The sequence below is a fragment of the Siphateles boraxobius genome, unplaced genomic scaffold (genome assembly GCF_051911475.1).
Source record: "Siphateles boraxobius isolate OS27281-9 unplaced genomic scaffold, OSU_SipBor_1 18, whole genome shotgun sequence".
In the NCBI taxonomy this organism is placed as follows: domain Eukaryota; kingdom Metazoa; phylum Chordata; class Actinopteri; order Cypriniformes; family Leuciscidae; genus Siphateles; species Siphateles boraxobius.
In genome coordinates this window covers 275,727-292,603 of record NW_027508788.1, presented here as the reverse complement: position 1 = coordinate 292,603, position 16,877 = coordinate 275,727, and the positions used below count along the sequence as shown (strand labels likewise).

The following is a 16,877-nucleotide window of genomic DNA, read 5'->3' as shown; positions in this document are numbered from 1 at the left end:
TTTGATAGAACCACATAATAACAGTGTTTCCCTTTTCAGTGAAATTGGCCTACAAATGGCTTACTTATAGTCTCTACACCAGTGACTTTCAACCAGGGGCCTCAAGACGACTTCAAATTTTTTAAAATGATACAAAACAAGCATTAAAATAAACTAAAACTACTAAAAGTCAAGATATTTCTCATTTTAAATGACCACCTTAAAGACCATTGCACACTGAGTCCGAAATTTGCATCCAAAATTATCACACGTTAAAAAAAAAATTCGACCTCACGTTATGTCAATCACGCTTGCACACTGCCTCCGAAACTTTCGTCCGTCATAAACAAATTCGGATCGGGTTCGATTTCTCTGCATTTTTTGCATCCGTAGCAAGCAGTTTGAATGCTGTTTGAATGGTGTTTTGACAATTCAGAGCCACAGAATCACAAATACGAAAAACGCATACGAAAATTTCGGACTCAGTGTGCAATGGCCTTAACTGTTTTTTTTTCTCATTGAAGTACTAGTGGTGGTTGTCTTGGAAAACTTGGATATAAGAGGTAGCATGATTTTAAAATTTAAAAAGTGTGATTTACTATATAAAATCCTTTTATTATTATTATTTTTGGTTACACTTTATTTTAAGGTGTCATTGTTACAGTGTAATTAAATATTTAAGTACCATGTGATATTAATTAACTACATGTACGACTTACTACAGGGTTAGGGTAAGATTAGGATTTGGTTGAGGGTTAATTGCATGTAATTAGGCATAATTTACTTTTATTACCATGGTAATAACATGTAGCATATGTAACAAGGACACTGTAAAATAAACTGTTACCTTATTTTTTATTTATTAAATTGATATGGTTAAAATTTACGCCATTGTTACTGTCAGTGTTGTACTTGTACAGTTTGTACAATTGCTGAGTTTTTAGGAAGCCTCCGGAGCTGAAATTCAGTTATGGTATGGGGCGTTTCGTTTCCGGCAGGTGCTTTAAGCGGTCGACCAATCACAACAGACTGAGCAATTTGACCAGAGTAGCTCTCGGAAATGCAAGGGTTAGAGAGACTTAATCTTCGAATGAATCGTTTTTAGACTTCACTGTTAAAGGCATAATTTATCCAAAAATGAAAATTTTGTAATTTTTCTATTCTGACACCATTCACCTCAGCAAAGCAAATACAAACCGGGAGGTCTGGGAGCAAATGGAGAACAGATCATGGACATGGATATTTTTTCTATTTCTTTCTTTCTCAATTTCTTCATCTTTCCCTCACTTCCAGGCAGAGAGAAAATCAGATATCATTCCATAGCCACATGTATAATACAGCACTGGCGAGCGCTGCTGGTGGCACCGTTTGCCAACACAATAATAAGATCTCAGAGACTAAATCTTATTTGAGTTTGCCCAACAGGACTACATCCCCCTGTTGTAATTACTGTCTTTTCTTGTTATGCATTTTTGATCTGAAACCGAGCTAGTGGGAAGGATGACTGCGTATCTTGCACAAAACAAATGTTCATATGAATGCATGGGGTTTTATGTGCTTTGATAATGTCTTATAAAGGTTATACGTATATGTATTCTTTTACATGTGTTGGTTTGTGGGTCTCTAAATCATTTGCTCTGATATGTAGGAACAAGTAACCATGCTACGGTCTGTTGGGGAGAGCAAATCACCTTTAGTGTGACAGCACTAGTGGTGGCTGGGTGAAGTTGATTACAGGAGATGGTGCAACAGTAACATACAGCACAGAAAGTCACCTGGACCAAGTATGGATCTCTCTAGGGATGCTACATTCAACTGGTTCTTCAGCATATAAAGTAGTACTCCGATCTCATTTCTCAAGACATTACAGTCATCAGGTTTGTCAAGTCTTTATATATTTTGCAGTTTTGCTTCCCCAATACACTGATCTTGTTTTAAGGATATTTAGATGGTTTTCAAAGGAAAAACGAAACAAAAATACTGATTAAGAATTTTTTTTTTGCAGTGTTGTGCTTTGACAGGCTTTGTTCGGTATTTGCATGCATTTGAGAGTCTGATTCAAGCTGTTTTTGCATTTTGAGGAGAGCATTAGTATGTTTATCCGGTCTCCTGTCAGCTTTGATTTAACTGAAACAATTCTCCCTGACATAGATGCCTTCAACAAGCCCGGAGAGATGATATTGTTGTTTGTCGGTACTATATTTGTATGTCCCACCATGCTTTGTCTGTTTTTGTTGTTCGCAAAACCTCTTAAAGTATTCTCTCATGTTTCAGTCAAAGAGTGAAAAATCTCCCTTAATCTCCCCCCTTATTCAAGCACAAAATCTGCCCTTAAGTCAAGCGCTCTCTCTCTCACTCCTCCTCTCTTTCCTTTTACACCCCTCTTCATCCCATGTGGTGGCAACCCCAGCTATATAACTCATAAATAAGAATGAGAGATGAGACATGTTGGAAAGCTGATAAATGGAAAAAAGTGTAGAGAGAGCGAGAAATGTTTGTTGTAGCTGCTTGTTGTAGTCCGATCGATCCCTTCAGCAGAAGATGCCACAGCTCTGGACAGAACTGTTGAAAGATGTCAGTGCTGTCCAGAGCTGTCAAACTATATCAGACCTCACTGCCTTAAAAGCATGTCTTTCTCCAGCTGACATTTCTGACAAAAGTTCAATATCCTTCAGTGACAAACTTTCATTAAAATTTCACTTTGTTTTGTTTGGTCTCAGGGTCTCTCATTAAAGGGACTAAATGAGAATTTGTTTTGTTATTTCTTTGACAGATGAGATTTTGCTTATGCAGTAACGCCTAAGGGGAACATGAGTCATGGCAGTCACATGTGGATGGTCAGTGAAGAGGCACAAATAGAGAGAATCAGGTGCATTCTGTGACCACTGACCAGTTAGTGCTCTGTATCTTACTTTATTATTTCCCATCGAAAATGAGACCTCTTTAGTATCAATATTTCTGCCTAGACATCATCTTCTTTTATGGTATTGTCTACTTGTGATAGCACGCACTTCCAATGTAAATACTCCCTGCAATTTGAGCATAGCGCTTTAATAAAGGAACACAAAGGTAATTTGGCATATTACTTTTTTTTTTGCGCTGTAATTAGTTAAAATTAGTTCGAATTACAGTATTTAAACATGTTACTTTGAAAATGTACTTAGTTGAATATTTACAAAGCTTATAAGATTAGGCTGAAGTACAGCGTGCAGCAATCATGTAACCTGTTTAGATGCTCCAGTTAATATGTTTGTCATCATTTTTTAACATTTTTAATGGCTTCCACTCAGACACTACAATGTGAAAGTTTCTGCGGCTGTAGAAAGTGCTTGAATATCTAACGAGGTTGCATTGTTTTGTTTATAATTTATTGTCTGTTGCTGGCAGAAACATTAACCCTCTGTAGGGCTTTTCACACTCTAAATAGTTTAAGGTGCTGTATGTAAATTTTTTTTGGACTGAGCTAAAGCATAAAAATACCATAATATGTTTGCAGATATTTATGAAACATGCTATGTTCACATACTTGTTTCTTCGAAAAACATTGCTACAGCGAGTTATTTGCAAAATGTGCGTTGCGTTCAGTGTTGGAATGTTTGTTTTTGTTTTGGTCTGCGAGATTTCACCCACGGCCTTGTACATTAGTATTTCAACATCCCTGGGTTGCCAGTTGGAGTTAAACACAGCTTATTTCATCCATCGCCGCAACAAACTGGGTCAGAAATGGCGGATTCTACCCAACCTAAAAAGCCTCAGCATCCATCTGTCCAGTTTGTCCAAATACATATTAAACACGGATAAATAAACTCGTCAAATTACAATGTAAGGCTCGTCGCCTACCATTGTCAACTGTGCTTGTTCCTGCTTCATGTCCGCAATTTGGCAACTGCGTGAGCGCTGAGTCTGAGGAGGAGGGGGTGGGGGTAACAACTTTGCAGTATTTTGAATTTGGACTGCAGTAGGGCTGGTATAAACGATTATTTTTTAAACGATTAATCTAGCGATTATTTTTTCGATGCATCGATTAATCTAACGATTCATTTTTTCAGTCCGATTCGATTTCGATTCGATTATCTCCCCATTACCTGACTAATAGCAATTTATACATGTTGATTTACATATCTGAATGAAAACAACATGAATTTCTTAACATTGCAATATATGTTTATTGCTCTTAAAATTCAAAAATAAAAGACTATACAAGTGCAAAGTAATGCATTCGTTGTCAGAGGTAGCATTCAATAAAACCTTGAAGCCTTGAAAACACATATAGGCCCAGCTTACTGAAAAAAGTGCAATCTGTCACGGCACATTAAAGAGCCAGAAAATAGTAGGCCTATTTATGGTTTAATTTTCTTTGACTGACCAAATTTGAAAGTTGAGACTTTATTAAATGTTACCTTCTTGGTCCTATCTGTCAGCGCGTTGTCAGTGTCCTCTATGTATTTTTCACAACATTAATAGCTATAAGCGCATTCTTGCAGCAGTCTCGCACGCGCTTAGAGCTTGTGTGAATTGCACGTATAAAATGAAGAACAACCTCGATCTATCAGGAAACGCCACATAGGTCGCTGCATTTCACTGCGCTTCGTGAGATTTTTTCCTTTCGCGTGAAGAAGCCATTCGCCGGAGATGTGTTAAAAGATAGTGGAGTGCATCCATACATTCATGATAATCATCCTGGCGCCGGGTCTGAGTGAGTAATTTACTCTTTGAAATAAAATACTTTATTTTACTCATTTAAGACTGCTCTTATGAGGACACTCGACAAAACGAACAGTTTGGCATAATTTGTGTGTGTTATGGTTCGTTCAAGCCGAGAACTCGATTCTGACGAATATTTTTCTGTGGGTTGTGTGTGTGTGTGTGTGTACTTTAGAGGAACGAGTGCATCCCGCCTTGCGCATCTGATAGTCTGAGGAGCCACTCGTGTTGCTACCACTCTCCGGCGCCGCAATCTTTGTTTTGGGTCTGACGAATCGACACACATATTTTGCGTCGACGTGTTTTTTGCGTCGACGTAATCGGTGACGTCGACGCAAATGGAGGTCTGCGCACCTAAGTGGAAAGAGATACAGAAGGCTGTGAGAAAGGCAAGGGCTTCATCATTTCCAGGGCCTAATGGAGTTCCGTACAGAGTGTACAAGAGTGCTACAGGAGTTCTACGAATTCTGTAGAAATTGATAAGTGGCATGGGAAAAGCAGGTTGTACCTAGAGCATGGCGCCGAGCAGGTGGAGTCTTTATACCTAAAGAAAAAGATGCTACAAGCATCAGTCAGTTTCGTCCTATTTCACTATTAAACGTCGAAGGTTAGATTTTCTTCAGCATTGTTGCTTAGAGATTGTCAACCTACCTATTAAAGAATGGCTTCATTGACACTTCAGTTCAAAAAGCGGGCATTCCAGGGTTCTCAGGATGCTTAGAACACATCAATGTTATCTGGCAACGAATTCAATCAGCTAAAAAGGAGAGGAAGGAGCTTCATGTGACATTCCTGGATTTGGCTAATGCAAATGGTTCAGTGCCACATGAGCTTCTTTGGGCAGCATTTGATTTTTTTTCAGGGTACTGTTGTCGATTACAAATTTAGTGAAAGCCTATTTTGGAGATTTGCAATTTAGTTTCACAACTCCAGAATTCAGCACTACATGGCAATGCTTAGAGGTTGGAATAATGGCAGGATGCACAATTTCTCCACTGGCTTTTACCATGGCAATTGAAGTAATCATAAGGGCATCAAAATGGGTAGAAGGAGGAGAGCGCTTGGCTTCTGGGATGCGACTACCACCAATCAGAGCATACATGGATGACATGACAACCATGACTACAACAGTAGCCTGCATTAATCGGTTATTGGGTAAGTTAACCGATAGCACTGAATGGGCACTAATGCAATTTAAGCCCTCTAAATCAAGGAGCATCTTGATAATTAAAGGCAAGGTGGTAGATAAAACATTATCTACCAACTTGTGAGGCAATACCAACCGTTTCTGAGAAGCCATCGAAGAGTCTTAGGAGATGGTACGATGGGGATCTAAAGGACACAGTTCGAGTGGGAGAAGTTAGATGACAAGCAGCGGAAGGGTTGAAGAGCATAAACAGCTGCGCTCTACCAGGGAAACTAAAACTCTGGTGCTTACAGTTTGGTCTACTGCCGAGGTTGCTGTGGCCACTGACTGTGTACGAGGTTTCTTTGACAACAGTGGATAGGCTGGAAGCGTTAATAAGTTCATATATCAGGAAATGGTTGGGAGTTCCACGCTGCCTCAGCAGAGTGGGACTTTATAGTAAAGGAATATTGCAGCTACCATTCTCTGCTTTAACCGAGGAGTTTAAGTGTGCCAAGGTCAGACTGGAAATGACCTTTGTAGAGTCACGCGACAAACGTGTAAGGGAGGCAGCACCTGTGTTAAAAACTGGTAGAAAGTGGTCAGCAAAGAAATCTGTGGAAGAGGCAAAGGCTGCCCTTCAAATTGGTGATATCGTGGGGCAGGTACAGCATGGAAGAGGGGGTTTTGGGCTCAGTTTAGCTCCTAAATGGCACAAGGCAGCCCCAGCTCAAAGGAGGAAGCTCATAGTCAACGAGGTGCGAAAGCAGGAGGAGAGGATGGGGTGTATAAAGGCCATTTCCGGGGTTAAGCATGGAGAGTGGATGAGATGGGGTAGTGTGGAACAACGCAAGATGGGCTGGCAAGACCTTTGGTCAATGGAAGAGAGTAGGATCAGTTTCCTTATCAGGTCAACATGATGTTCTCCCATCACCACAGAACCTAAACCTCTGGGTAGGAGAGAATCCCTCTTGTCCTTTGTGTTCATCACCTGCCACATTAAGGCACATTTTGACAGGATGTAAGGTGGCTCTTAGCCAAGGTCGGTTTACTTGGCGCCATGACCAAGTACTCCGATGTTTGGCTTTAGCATTGGAAGACAAGCGTAACATGACCAATAAATTGCCACCTGTTCTAGCCAAACATTACACACAGAAGACAATATTCCTCCGCCCAGGCGAGCAACCACCAAGAAAAGGTGTTGAAACCAATTCTCGCTCAGGACAACTGGAAGCTGCTAGGGACTGGAATTGCTGGCTGATCTTGATCAACGACTTATTTTTCCACCTGAGATTGCCACCACTAACTTCCGACCAGATATTGTTTTGTGGTCTGGATCAGCACGCATTGTTCAACTGATAGAGTTAACAGTGCCATGGGAGGATGCTGTAGATGAGGCATATGAGAGGAAGAAACTGCGGTATGCTCAGCTGGCCACTGAAGCAGAACAGCGAGGATGGAGAGTCCGGGTTTATCCAGTGGAAGTGGGTTGTCGAGGATTTGTGGCACACTCCACAACCCGGTTCCTCAGAGACGTCGGATTCAGTGGCCAAGACTTGTGTCGCACAGTAAAGAACTTATCTGAAGCAGCAGAGAGGAGCAGCAACTGGCTGTGGTTGAGACGGAAAGAGTCTGGCTGGCTGTTTACAGGCTACGGTTTCGAAAAATTCTTGAAAATTTGATGAGTCTGCTGGTTTATTTGTATAGTTTGCATAGTAGTTACAGTTATTACGTTCCTGTGTATTTTGCGTGAATGAGGATTGGTGTTTGGACAGATATTGTGTTTTGCGGTAGTATGCCATACGGAACCGTTGCCACTGACTACTTTAACGTCCGCAGTGGGGCTCGACAGCCTTTGTCAAACGGGTTGGCGTGTATGGTCGGGTTGTGGAGAGGTTGTGAGAGATTGTGGTTAGGTCAAAGGAGCAGCCTCAGCAGCAGGAGGGATGTAAAGGTCAGTAAGCTGGGCTGAGTTGAGTGGGGGACGGAGGGGGATGACTCTGGGACGCCAGAGCCACTGTCGAGCCCTCTTGAGGTGTCGTGGACTAGTCGACGAAACACTGAGGACAGAAGGTGCCCACTTGAAGACCCTAGAGATGTCCCCTACTCTGCTCAATCCAGACGGTTGTCAAGAGGGGACCGCACTGTGGTTGCAGCCGTTGTGTGTGCAAATACACTGCAGCTATTAACACCAGACAGAAGGAGATTCACATCACCATTTGGAAAGAAGCGTAAATGGATGGAGAAGCATAGGTTACTGTAAAGCTACGTCCTAGTTGGTGCTTATCTTGGCGAAAGCCGAGTACAAATCAGCATGAAGTTTTAACATCTACTCTCGTGTAATGGAAATCAACTGCTAGCTGTCAATATCACTTACTCCACCTTTAACCCTGGGCTATTCTAAACCACAGGTAATTGGAATCATGGGTTATCACATTTCACACTGCAATTAATCGTGGATATTCATAAGGTGACGTGTTATAATGTACACCCTGGGTTAATGTTAATGTCAGCTCTGATTGGACGAATGCAGCATGCAACCTGTTTACATTTAAGGCTCTAGCATTGTGCATCCTTGTATTATATATTGCCGACTGTACTATCAAATTTTTCCTAAATTGACTTTTTCAGATATAATGGTTTTAAACAGTTAGAATTAAAGAATTAAACAGTCTCTTCTTCACTCCAATTGATGTTTTTATCACCATTTGACATTTTTCTCTTCAAATGCTGAAACGACCACTGCACGCCATGTGTCATTTCAGAGTTTGTTAAATTTTGTCTGTGACTGTCCAAATGAGGTGCGCTGTTGGTAACTATGGTGTACATTTTAGGACATCCTCAGACCTCAGACATATGAAGACAAGGCATCATGCCTCAGACTAAAAGGCTTCAGTCATTGGACAAAACATTGCGAACCTCTAAACTCCACCTGAGTCCATTTTGCCTGATGCCTTTATGTCTGATGCCTTTTTGTCTGAGGCTGTTTCGTCTGATGCCTAATTGTACGAGCCTGACACCTGACATTGTTTTTCCTGAGACCTGATGCCGTTTTGTCCAATGACTGAAGCCTTTTAGTCTGAGGCATGATGCCTTGTCTTCATATGTCTGAGGTCTGAGGATGTCCTAAAATGTACACCGTACCGCAGACATTTCACACTACTCAAGATTAGCACTGCAATGTGGGGTAAACACAGCAAAAGTGGTTCTAAACCCTGCTTTGGAGCAGTATTTTATAACCCCGGGTAAAAAGGGTGCTACTGTAGCTCCGCTTCTAAATTTCAATTGTGAAATGTTCCTCTACCCGGGGTTAAAATCGTGATTTAGAATAATGATAACCCGGGGTTAAGCGCAGTGTGAAAACCCTGTTTCACAGACAAGGCTCAAGTGTACTTGAGACAAGACTAAAATGCATGTTTGAGCTGTCTTAACTAAAAGCAACTTGCACTTACATATCTTAAAATATGTCAGTGCCATTCCGAGAGCTTTCTGACCCCACCATAGACTGAAACGTAATTTCCACCTTCAAAATCCAGAAAGGTAGTAAAGATGTCATTAAAATAGTCCATGTGACTACAGTGGTTCAACCTTAATGTTATGAAGCAACAAGACTAACAAGTTTATTCAACTATTTCTTCTCTTCTGTGTCAGTCTCTGACGCTGTTCACGTGAGCACCAAGAATTATACGTGTGATGCTGACGCAGGAATCGGACAATACTGAGTCGGCGTTCTGATGTAGAACTCGTAAGCGCTGCGCTGTGTTTACAATTAGCGCTGCAATGTGAGTAATTACATTACAGAATTTTCATTTTTAGGTGAACTAACCAAATCTACCTTTTTTTTTCTTTTAGGAGAAACTGACAGAGTAACTTGAAATGAATCTTCAAGATACACTATATCTTTCAAAAGTTTGGGTTAAAAAAAATTCGGGTGTGGGGTGTGTGAAGAATACAATATGGTTTATTGCATTAAAATTATCAAAAGTGACAGTAAAATACAAAATATTGTTACAAAATATTAAAGAAAATGATTATGGTTTGCACAAAATTATTAAGCTGCAGAACTGTTTTCAATGTTGATTAGCATATTATAATGATTTTCATGTGACACTGAAGAAGACTGGTGTAATGGTTGCTAAAAATTCAGCTTTGTCATCACAAAAATAAATTACATTTTAAAACATATTCTAATTGAAAACAGTTGTTTTAAAATGTAATAATATTTCACAATATTACTACTTTTTTTTTTACTATGTTTGATCAAATAATTGCAGCCTTGATGAGTATTCTTTTTAAAACATTAAAAATCTTACCAATGTGAATGGTAGTGTAAATTGTTCAAAGATCATAATAACTCAGTACTGTATGAAAGAGCTATATATTTGTTGGAATGACATTCAGAATACTCATGTTCACAAATGAACACCTACACATACTAGGTACTTTAAAAAAAATAATAAACACACCTACGCATAATCCGCTATATATGAGCACAAGAACTGACTCAGATCCATCTAATTGTACTACAGCGATTCTTAAATCTCTTAGATTCATTGTCCTCCTGGTTTTCATCCAGAAACGCTCAATCACATGCAAATGTCTCCTGCGTCCCTTCCGAGCTCGTCTGCGTAATCTCATAAACGCATTCTGAGCACACGGCACTGCTAACCAGACCCAATTACCCTTTGTGATCATCTAATTGGCCCCTTTTTGTAATGCTAATTCAAAGCAACAATCGCAGATTGTCTGTTTATGTATGCGTTTTCTGTTTGCTTCAGTATCAATGCCAGCTGGTCAGTGAACACTGAGCTTCACATGCTCAAACATTCGGCATTTATGACTTGATTTCTCATTCTGCTCGCGGATGCTTTATCGGTCCCATTGGAAATGACAGTAAATAAACAGAATGCCAGGCAGCTCAGTGTGTGTGCGCGTGCTGGGTTTCATGTGAATTGGTGGGCCATCAGGCTCAGATGTGAAATTACTTGGAGCAATTAGCTTTAAGTGTTCATGGCCTTTAAAGTCAACATGAAATCGTAATGGAAAATTTGCATGTTTTTTTATGCAGTATTTATTATAAATGATTTATCTGAAGAAATAGCAAACCACAATGATCCAAACAAATCCCAATGGACAAAATAAAGTCTCGACCTACATTTGTTCAAGCCGTTTCAATCGGATATTTGTCACAATAGGGATGAAAAGACTTCCATTTCATGCCGACAACATGAATTCTTAATGCAAGTGCCTTGTTGTATTGTGTTGCTCCACCTTCTGAAACATCACATTATGGAAGTCAAATGGCTTCCAAATGGTTTATGTTGAGTTTAAGTCTTCTAAATGATAAGTCCAACATTTCGCTTCTCTCTCAGCAGCATGAAACTTTCTTTAATTATGTCCTTCTGCTCTTGCTTGGGGCTATTAATGCATTTTTCCACATTATTGGCATTATTGGCTTTCCTAAGGTGACATTGTAGCATATCATATAAGATGCCTGCTTTCTGTCTTTCTCCATCCCTCCATCTCTCTCTCTCTCTCTCTCATCCAACAGTATTCTGTTACTCCACTCATTTGTTGACACACTCCATCAGACAGTGTCACAGTCAGCACTTTAGAGCAGCGATGGTGCATTAAGAATCTCACTGCCAGGCGCTCTTTTATTGTTAGTATTCACAGCAGGGACAAAGCTGTTTTTTTATCTTCTCCTGTAGTCTCTTAAAGGAGTAGTTCACCCAAAAAGGAAAATCATTTACTCACCCTCATGTTGTTCCATACCCGTATCTCATTATTTCTTCTGTGGAACATAAAAGGAAGCATTTTAAAGAATGTACTAGTTGTTACATCTCAAAGAGGCAACCTGACCTTCACCGACCTTCACCTTGACTGTTCCCTGCTGGTGAAATGATCTGCCTAACTCAACCAGAGCTGCTGAGTCCGTAGCCATTTTCAAGAAACGGCTGAAGACGCATCTTTTTCGGCAACACTTGATCCATTAATACTACCACTTTCTTTTCTTTCTATTCTATATCTATTAAATACAATTGTGTGTACTGCGTTAGACTGAACTGGGAAGGGTCACAGCACTTGCATATTGTTGTCCTATTGTTAGTTTAATTGCTTCTATTGCTCTCTTCATTTTTAAGTTGCTTTGGATAAAAGTGTCTGCTAAATCAGTGGTTCCCAACCTTTTTTTTGTCTGAGACCCCCTTTTTCACAAGAAAATATTTTAGGACCCCCCTTCACATTTAATGAGGGGGAACCCCTCATCAGCGTCAGTGTAGGAAAAGGTCTAACGGAAATAAAATCACCATAAATCGTCATGAATGCAATTTTCTAGTTGTTTTGGTTCGTTCCAACGGTCAGACATGTATTTATTATAGAGTCCAGAGAAATTAAAAAAAAATTACAAAATTTCACAATCTTGTGAAATGTAATCCCTTGCTGTCTGGTTTTTAGATTTCGTTCGTGTAAACATCCATACGCAGCACAAAAGTCCCGCATCATCCATGAATTCAGCGTTACCTAGCTACTTCCTATGACAAGACCCCTGTTCCAAGATGGCGGCTGTTTTGACGCATGTTTAGAACCCCAAGGCGACATCTAGTGTTTATATCTATGGTGGGCCGAGACCCCCCTGTTGGGAACCGATGTGCTAAATAATTAAATGTAAATGTATGTAATGTTTTTTTCATGAATTACAATTAATTAAGGATTTCAAGCTTCAAGAAGTAAACAAAAGCATCAAATTATAATATAGGCTAATATTGATGCACCTTAATGGAAATACTGTAAATGTTGTGATGTTATTTCCATGAAGAGGTGCATACATTTTTGGTCAAGATCTTTTATTGACAATGCAAGAGTCCAGCACACTGTAAAGTCTCCTCCAGCACATCCCAAAGACTTTCAATGAATTTAAGGTTTGGCCTCAAAGGTGCCAATTCATGTGTGAAAATGATTCTTCATGCTCCCTCCCAACCATTCTTTCACAATTTGAGCCTGATGAATCTTGACATTGTCATCCTGGAATATGGCCATGATTTGTTTCCTACATGGTTGTTTAAGAAATGAAAAGCCAAACACTCCATCAGTTAGGGTTAGAAGAACTGTTGCCAAACATATAACATGCTATAAACATAATAATCACTGCAATAATGATCCAGTCATAGACTCTTAAGCATTTGCTGGGCAGTGTATTATGATACTTGTATGAAAAGTTGATGTTGGCCCTGTCCCAAATGGCACACTTCATATGCATTTGCGGTCTTGTGGACTTACAATGGCCCCCTAGTGCACGTGTCCCTTAAGTAAAGTTACACAAGACTATAGGGTGTTCCATTTGCCATTTGTCCATTTGGTGCTCACGAGTGCCCCCTTTGCGGCCAATATGCACACTTTTGCCGAGCCCTCACTGAAGTGAGCCCCGCAGGAGACTTCCACCCGACTGTCAAAGCGGCATTACATCAAGAAAGTGTGGACTCAAAGGAAGACCGCAAGGGTATAGGGTTCCATTTGGGACAGGGCCTTTGAGTTCATGTCCTTTTCAAACTTGAAAGTGTTACTCTGGATTCATTATGATTTCATGGAAAAGAGAATCCTGGGAAGTTTTTTAAAATGTCCGCTTTTTGTGTTCCACATTAGAAAGGCTTGGTCATACTGGAACAACATGAGGTTGAGAAAACAGAGTTTTAAATTTTGGGTGAATTACTCTATCCCTTCAAGTAATTTGTATTCTGTCTTTCATCTCTTCACTTTCTCTTATTTTGTATTTTCTGTTCATTCCAATGTGTCTTCATTTTATTAGTCTTTGCTCTGCATTCCTCTACCCCAAAAAACAACTTGTCACTCGTTTGAAAAAAACCAGGCAAATACTGGCCCAGGAAAGAAGGGAAACCAGATGCTTACGGACCAGATTAACTTCTAAATAAATCCAAACTTTGGGCTTTGAAACATTTCTGGGGATTCACGAAGCACCATTGGTGTTTATTTTCAACAGAGGGAGTGACTCACGAAATAAGCAGTTTTATTTTGTTACACTTAAAATCTGGACTACTGTATTTTGCAACTCAATAAACATTCCGCAGAACTAGGTCAGAGATACGCAACAGAGCACGCCTGCGGACGCAAACTCCCTAACCGTTTCTGAAGTGCATTGCGAGGGAGTCTGAGATGCATGGGAAGTAGATACTGCGAGGCCACCCTGAGAACAGGCAGTTTTTTGAGTTCAGCCCAATTATAAGCTGTTGCATTGGAATCTGTGTGTTTAATGCCGACTTGGTGTATGTTTGTGTGTGTGTGTGTGTGTGTGTGTGTGTGTGTGTGTGTGTGTGTGTGTGTGTTTGGTAGGAGATAATGGTGTCATTTCACACTCAGCTGAATTTGTGGCATCCCGCAGTGCCAGTTGCACTAGACTTGATCTGTGGAGTGATGGTGAGCATAGCAGACCATCAGAGACCAATGAGGCAAACACCACAAATAGGACTTTCATCTCCGCACCACGTTCCTCTGTATTGTATGTCTCTGAAAAGAGATTTGCCTTTGCCTTTTAGAAGTGTTAGGGACTAGCCTAGTTAAAGGAGTATCACTGCTATCTTAGCTATGTTATTTAAAAAGAGCTGAAATACTGAAAAATATAGTTATTTCTAAGTTTTATTTCTTAGTTCATTCAAATGATTTATAAGAGTGAACTGCTTCTAAAATTATTCACCAATTCATCAATTGCCTGCATCGCATTTTATGAAATATTTAGTTCATTATTCATCACTATGTTTTAGATTAATTAGGGTGTTTCAAGTTATTAGTTGCATTTAGTGTATATTATTCAAGGAATCTGAACTGAACCCTATTTGTGACCCTGGACACAAAACCAGTCCCAAGTCGCACGGGTATATTTGTGGCAATAGCCAACAATACATTGTATGGGTCAAAATTATCGATTTTTTTTTATGCTAAACATCATTAGGATATTATTTAGTAAAGATCATGTTCCATGAAGATATTTAGTAAATTTCCTACCGTTAATATATAAAACATTTATTTTTGTGAGTGAATGCAGCAAATCACGAACATAAATGGAAAACATGGAAAGCGATTTTCTCAATGTTTCGATTTTTTTGCATAGTTAGATTCCAGTTTTTCAAATGGTTGTATCTCGGCCAAATATTGTCCTAACTTAACAAACCATACATCAATGGAAAGCTTATTTATTCAACTTTCGGACTATGTATAAATCTCAATTTCTAAAAATTGACCCATCTGACTGGTTATGAGGTCCATGGTCACATTTGAATCGGAGTCATTTGCTGAACTGAATCAAAAGATTCAATTTACTGGGATGAATCAAAATCTGCTTACGTTTGCAAGTTAAGTCTTAAAGATCCTTATTGTTTGTTTTGTGCCAGATAAATACTGCTCTCATTCATATATCATCATCTTAAATAGCTTCAATGTATTTATTTAGCCGGTTTTAGCTGGTAACTTGCAGTGTTTACTGCTTTAAAATGTTGTGTAGTTTGGTAAGCGTCAGTTTCCAGGTAGCTTCTTGTGTTTGTTGTTTGCAGCTCGAGTATTGATGGAGCTCCTTATCATATGGAGTGGAGATGTTAGCATTTTCACATGAATATCTTTACATTCCCATAACTGCTTCTGCCTTTTATCGCATAGCAGACACGCTAGACTGATTGTACCTCTTCATCTCTCTGTCACTGTCTCTTTCTCTTTCACAGGTGTTGAAGGGCAGCAAAAAGCTCTCCATGTCGGTGCGTTCTGTGGGCCGTATCCCAGGTGGTTATGTCACAAATCATGTCTACACCTGGGTTGATCCACAGGGGCGCAGTGTGTCCCCACCCCCTGACCTGCTGGCTGAGCATCGCAGTGCCACTCTGCGCAGGTCTAACAGTCAGGGCCGCAGCCACATGCAGCTTCTGCAGGACGGAGATGAGAAGAAGGTGAAGATTCACATTTACAGCAGTCCTTAATTGAGTTTTTAATTGTGTTTACATTATACTTATGTAATGGGGATATGACCCAATTCCGATTAAGATAATATATGCTACTGTTTAAAAGTTTGGGATCTTTATGATAATTTCATGTTTTTTAAAGAAGTCAGGGCTCAACACTAAGGATTATTTTCCGGGCCAGTTGTAATTTTTTTTAACCTGCCCCACCACAAAAAAAGTAATAAATAAATAAAATAAAATAGACCTAGTTATTGTTTTCTGTGTTTTTGATTCATGTAACCTCATATAAATTTCAAATATTGTTAAAGACATATAAACAGTCAGTAAAAAAATTATAGAAAACAAATAATCAAACTACGAGCAATAGCACAAATAGAACAAAATAAATAAATAAATACAGAAACTGAGTAATAAAATGTGAAACAACTGCATAGTATTCACTGTATAAATTAAATTTAAAGAATGAGTCTCTAGACCTTGTGTTGTATTCGTTCCACTGAACTGCATCTCACGCTTTTAACAGCAAAAACATGTTCTGTGTGCACCGGTCCTTACACATGCGCTTTCTTTCTCAACTGTTTACGTTCACTTAAGACATAACTGGCTGTGTTTACTAGGATACCCACCAATATGGCCATTTTTGTCATAATTGTGTGTGAATATGTCCGTTCAAGCGCAAGAACACGTGGAAGAGAACTTAATTCAGTATTTGCACGCTGTCTGAGACGTGCCTTTCTGGGCAATCGGTTCTAATGCATCTTCTTGCACAAAATTAAATATTTTAATTAGTGAAGCTTGAAAACACATGCAAATGACCACCCCACCCAAGAAAAACTTACTGACCCCAAACTTTTGAGCAGTAGTGTATTTGTCCATGTAAACAGTTTGTTAGGTGAAAGTTTCTTGTTCATAAAGTAATGTTGTCAGTCAAGAAGTAAAAACAGATTTTAAAAAAGGTGTGGGCGACAGTTACATAGTTATTCAAATACAGTATGGATGGAGAACTTCTGATCATTTGCATGTGCAAGAGCCTTCAAAAACTCAATGCTAAAGCTACGTTGTTTACAGCTCACCAGCTTCAATAAATGGATGTCATTTTAAGTGCTCTG

General features: G+C 39.5%; 1 protein-coding gene across 4 annotated transcripts in view; it reads left to right on the top strand.

Annotated features, from left to right (window-relative positions):
• Positions 1–16,877, top strand: part of whrna (whirlin a) — a 120,551-nt gene that overhangs the window by 45,532 nt on the left and 58,142 nt on the right. For all 4 annotated transcript variants that reach the window (XM_077232762.1, XM_077232763.1, XM_077232760.1 and 1 more), the window contains one exon: positions 15,535–15,756. In XM_077232762.1, the coding sequence (XP_077088877.1) occupies positions 15,535–15,756 (222 nt within the window). The remainder of the gene's footprint in view (positions 1–15,534; positions 15,757–16,877) is intronic.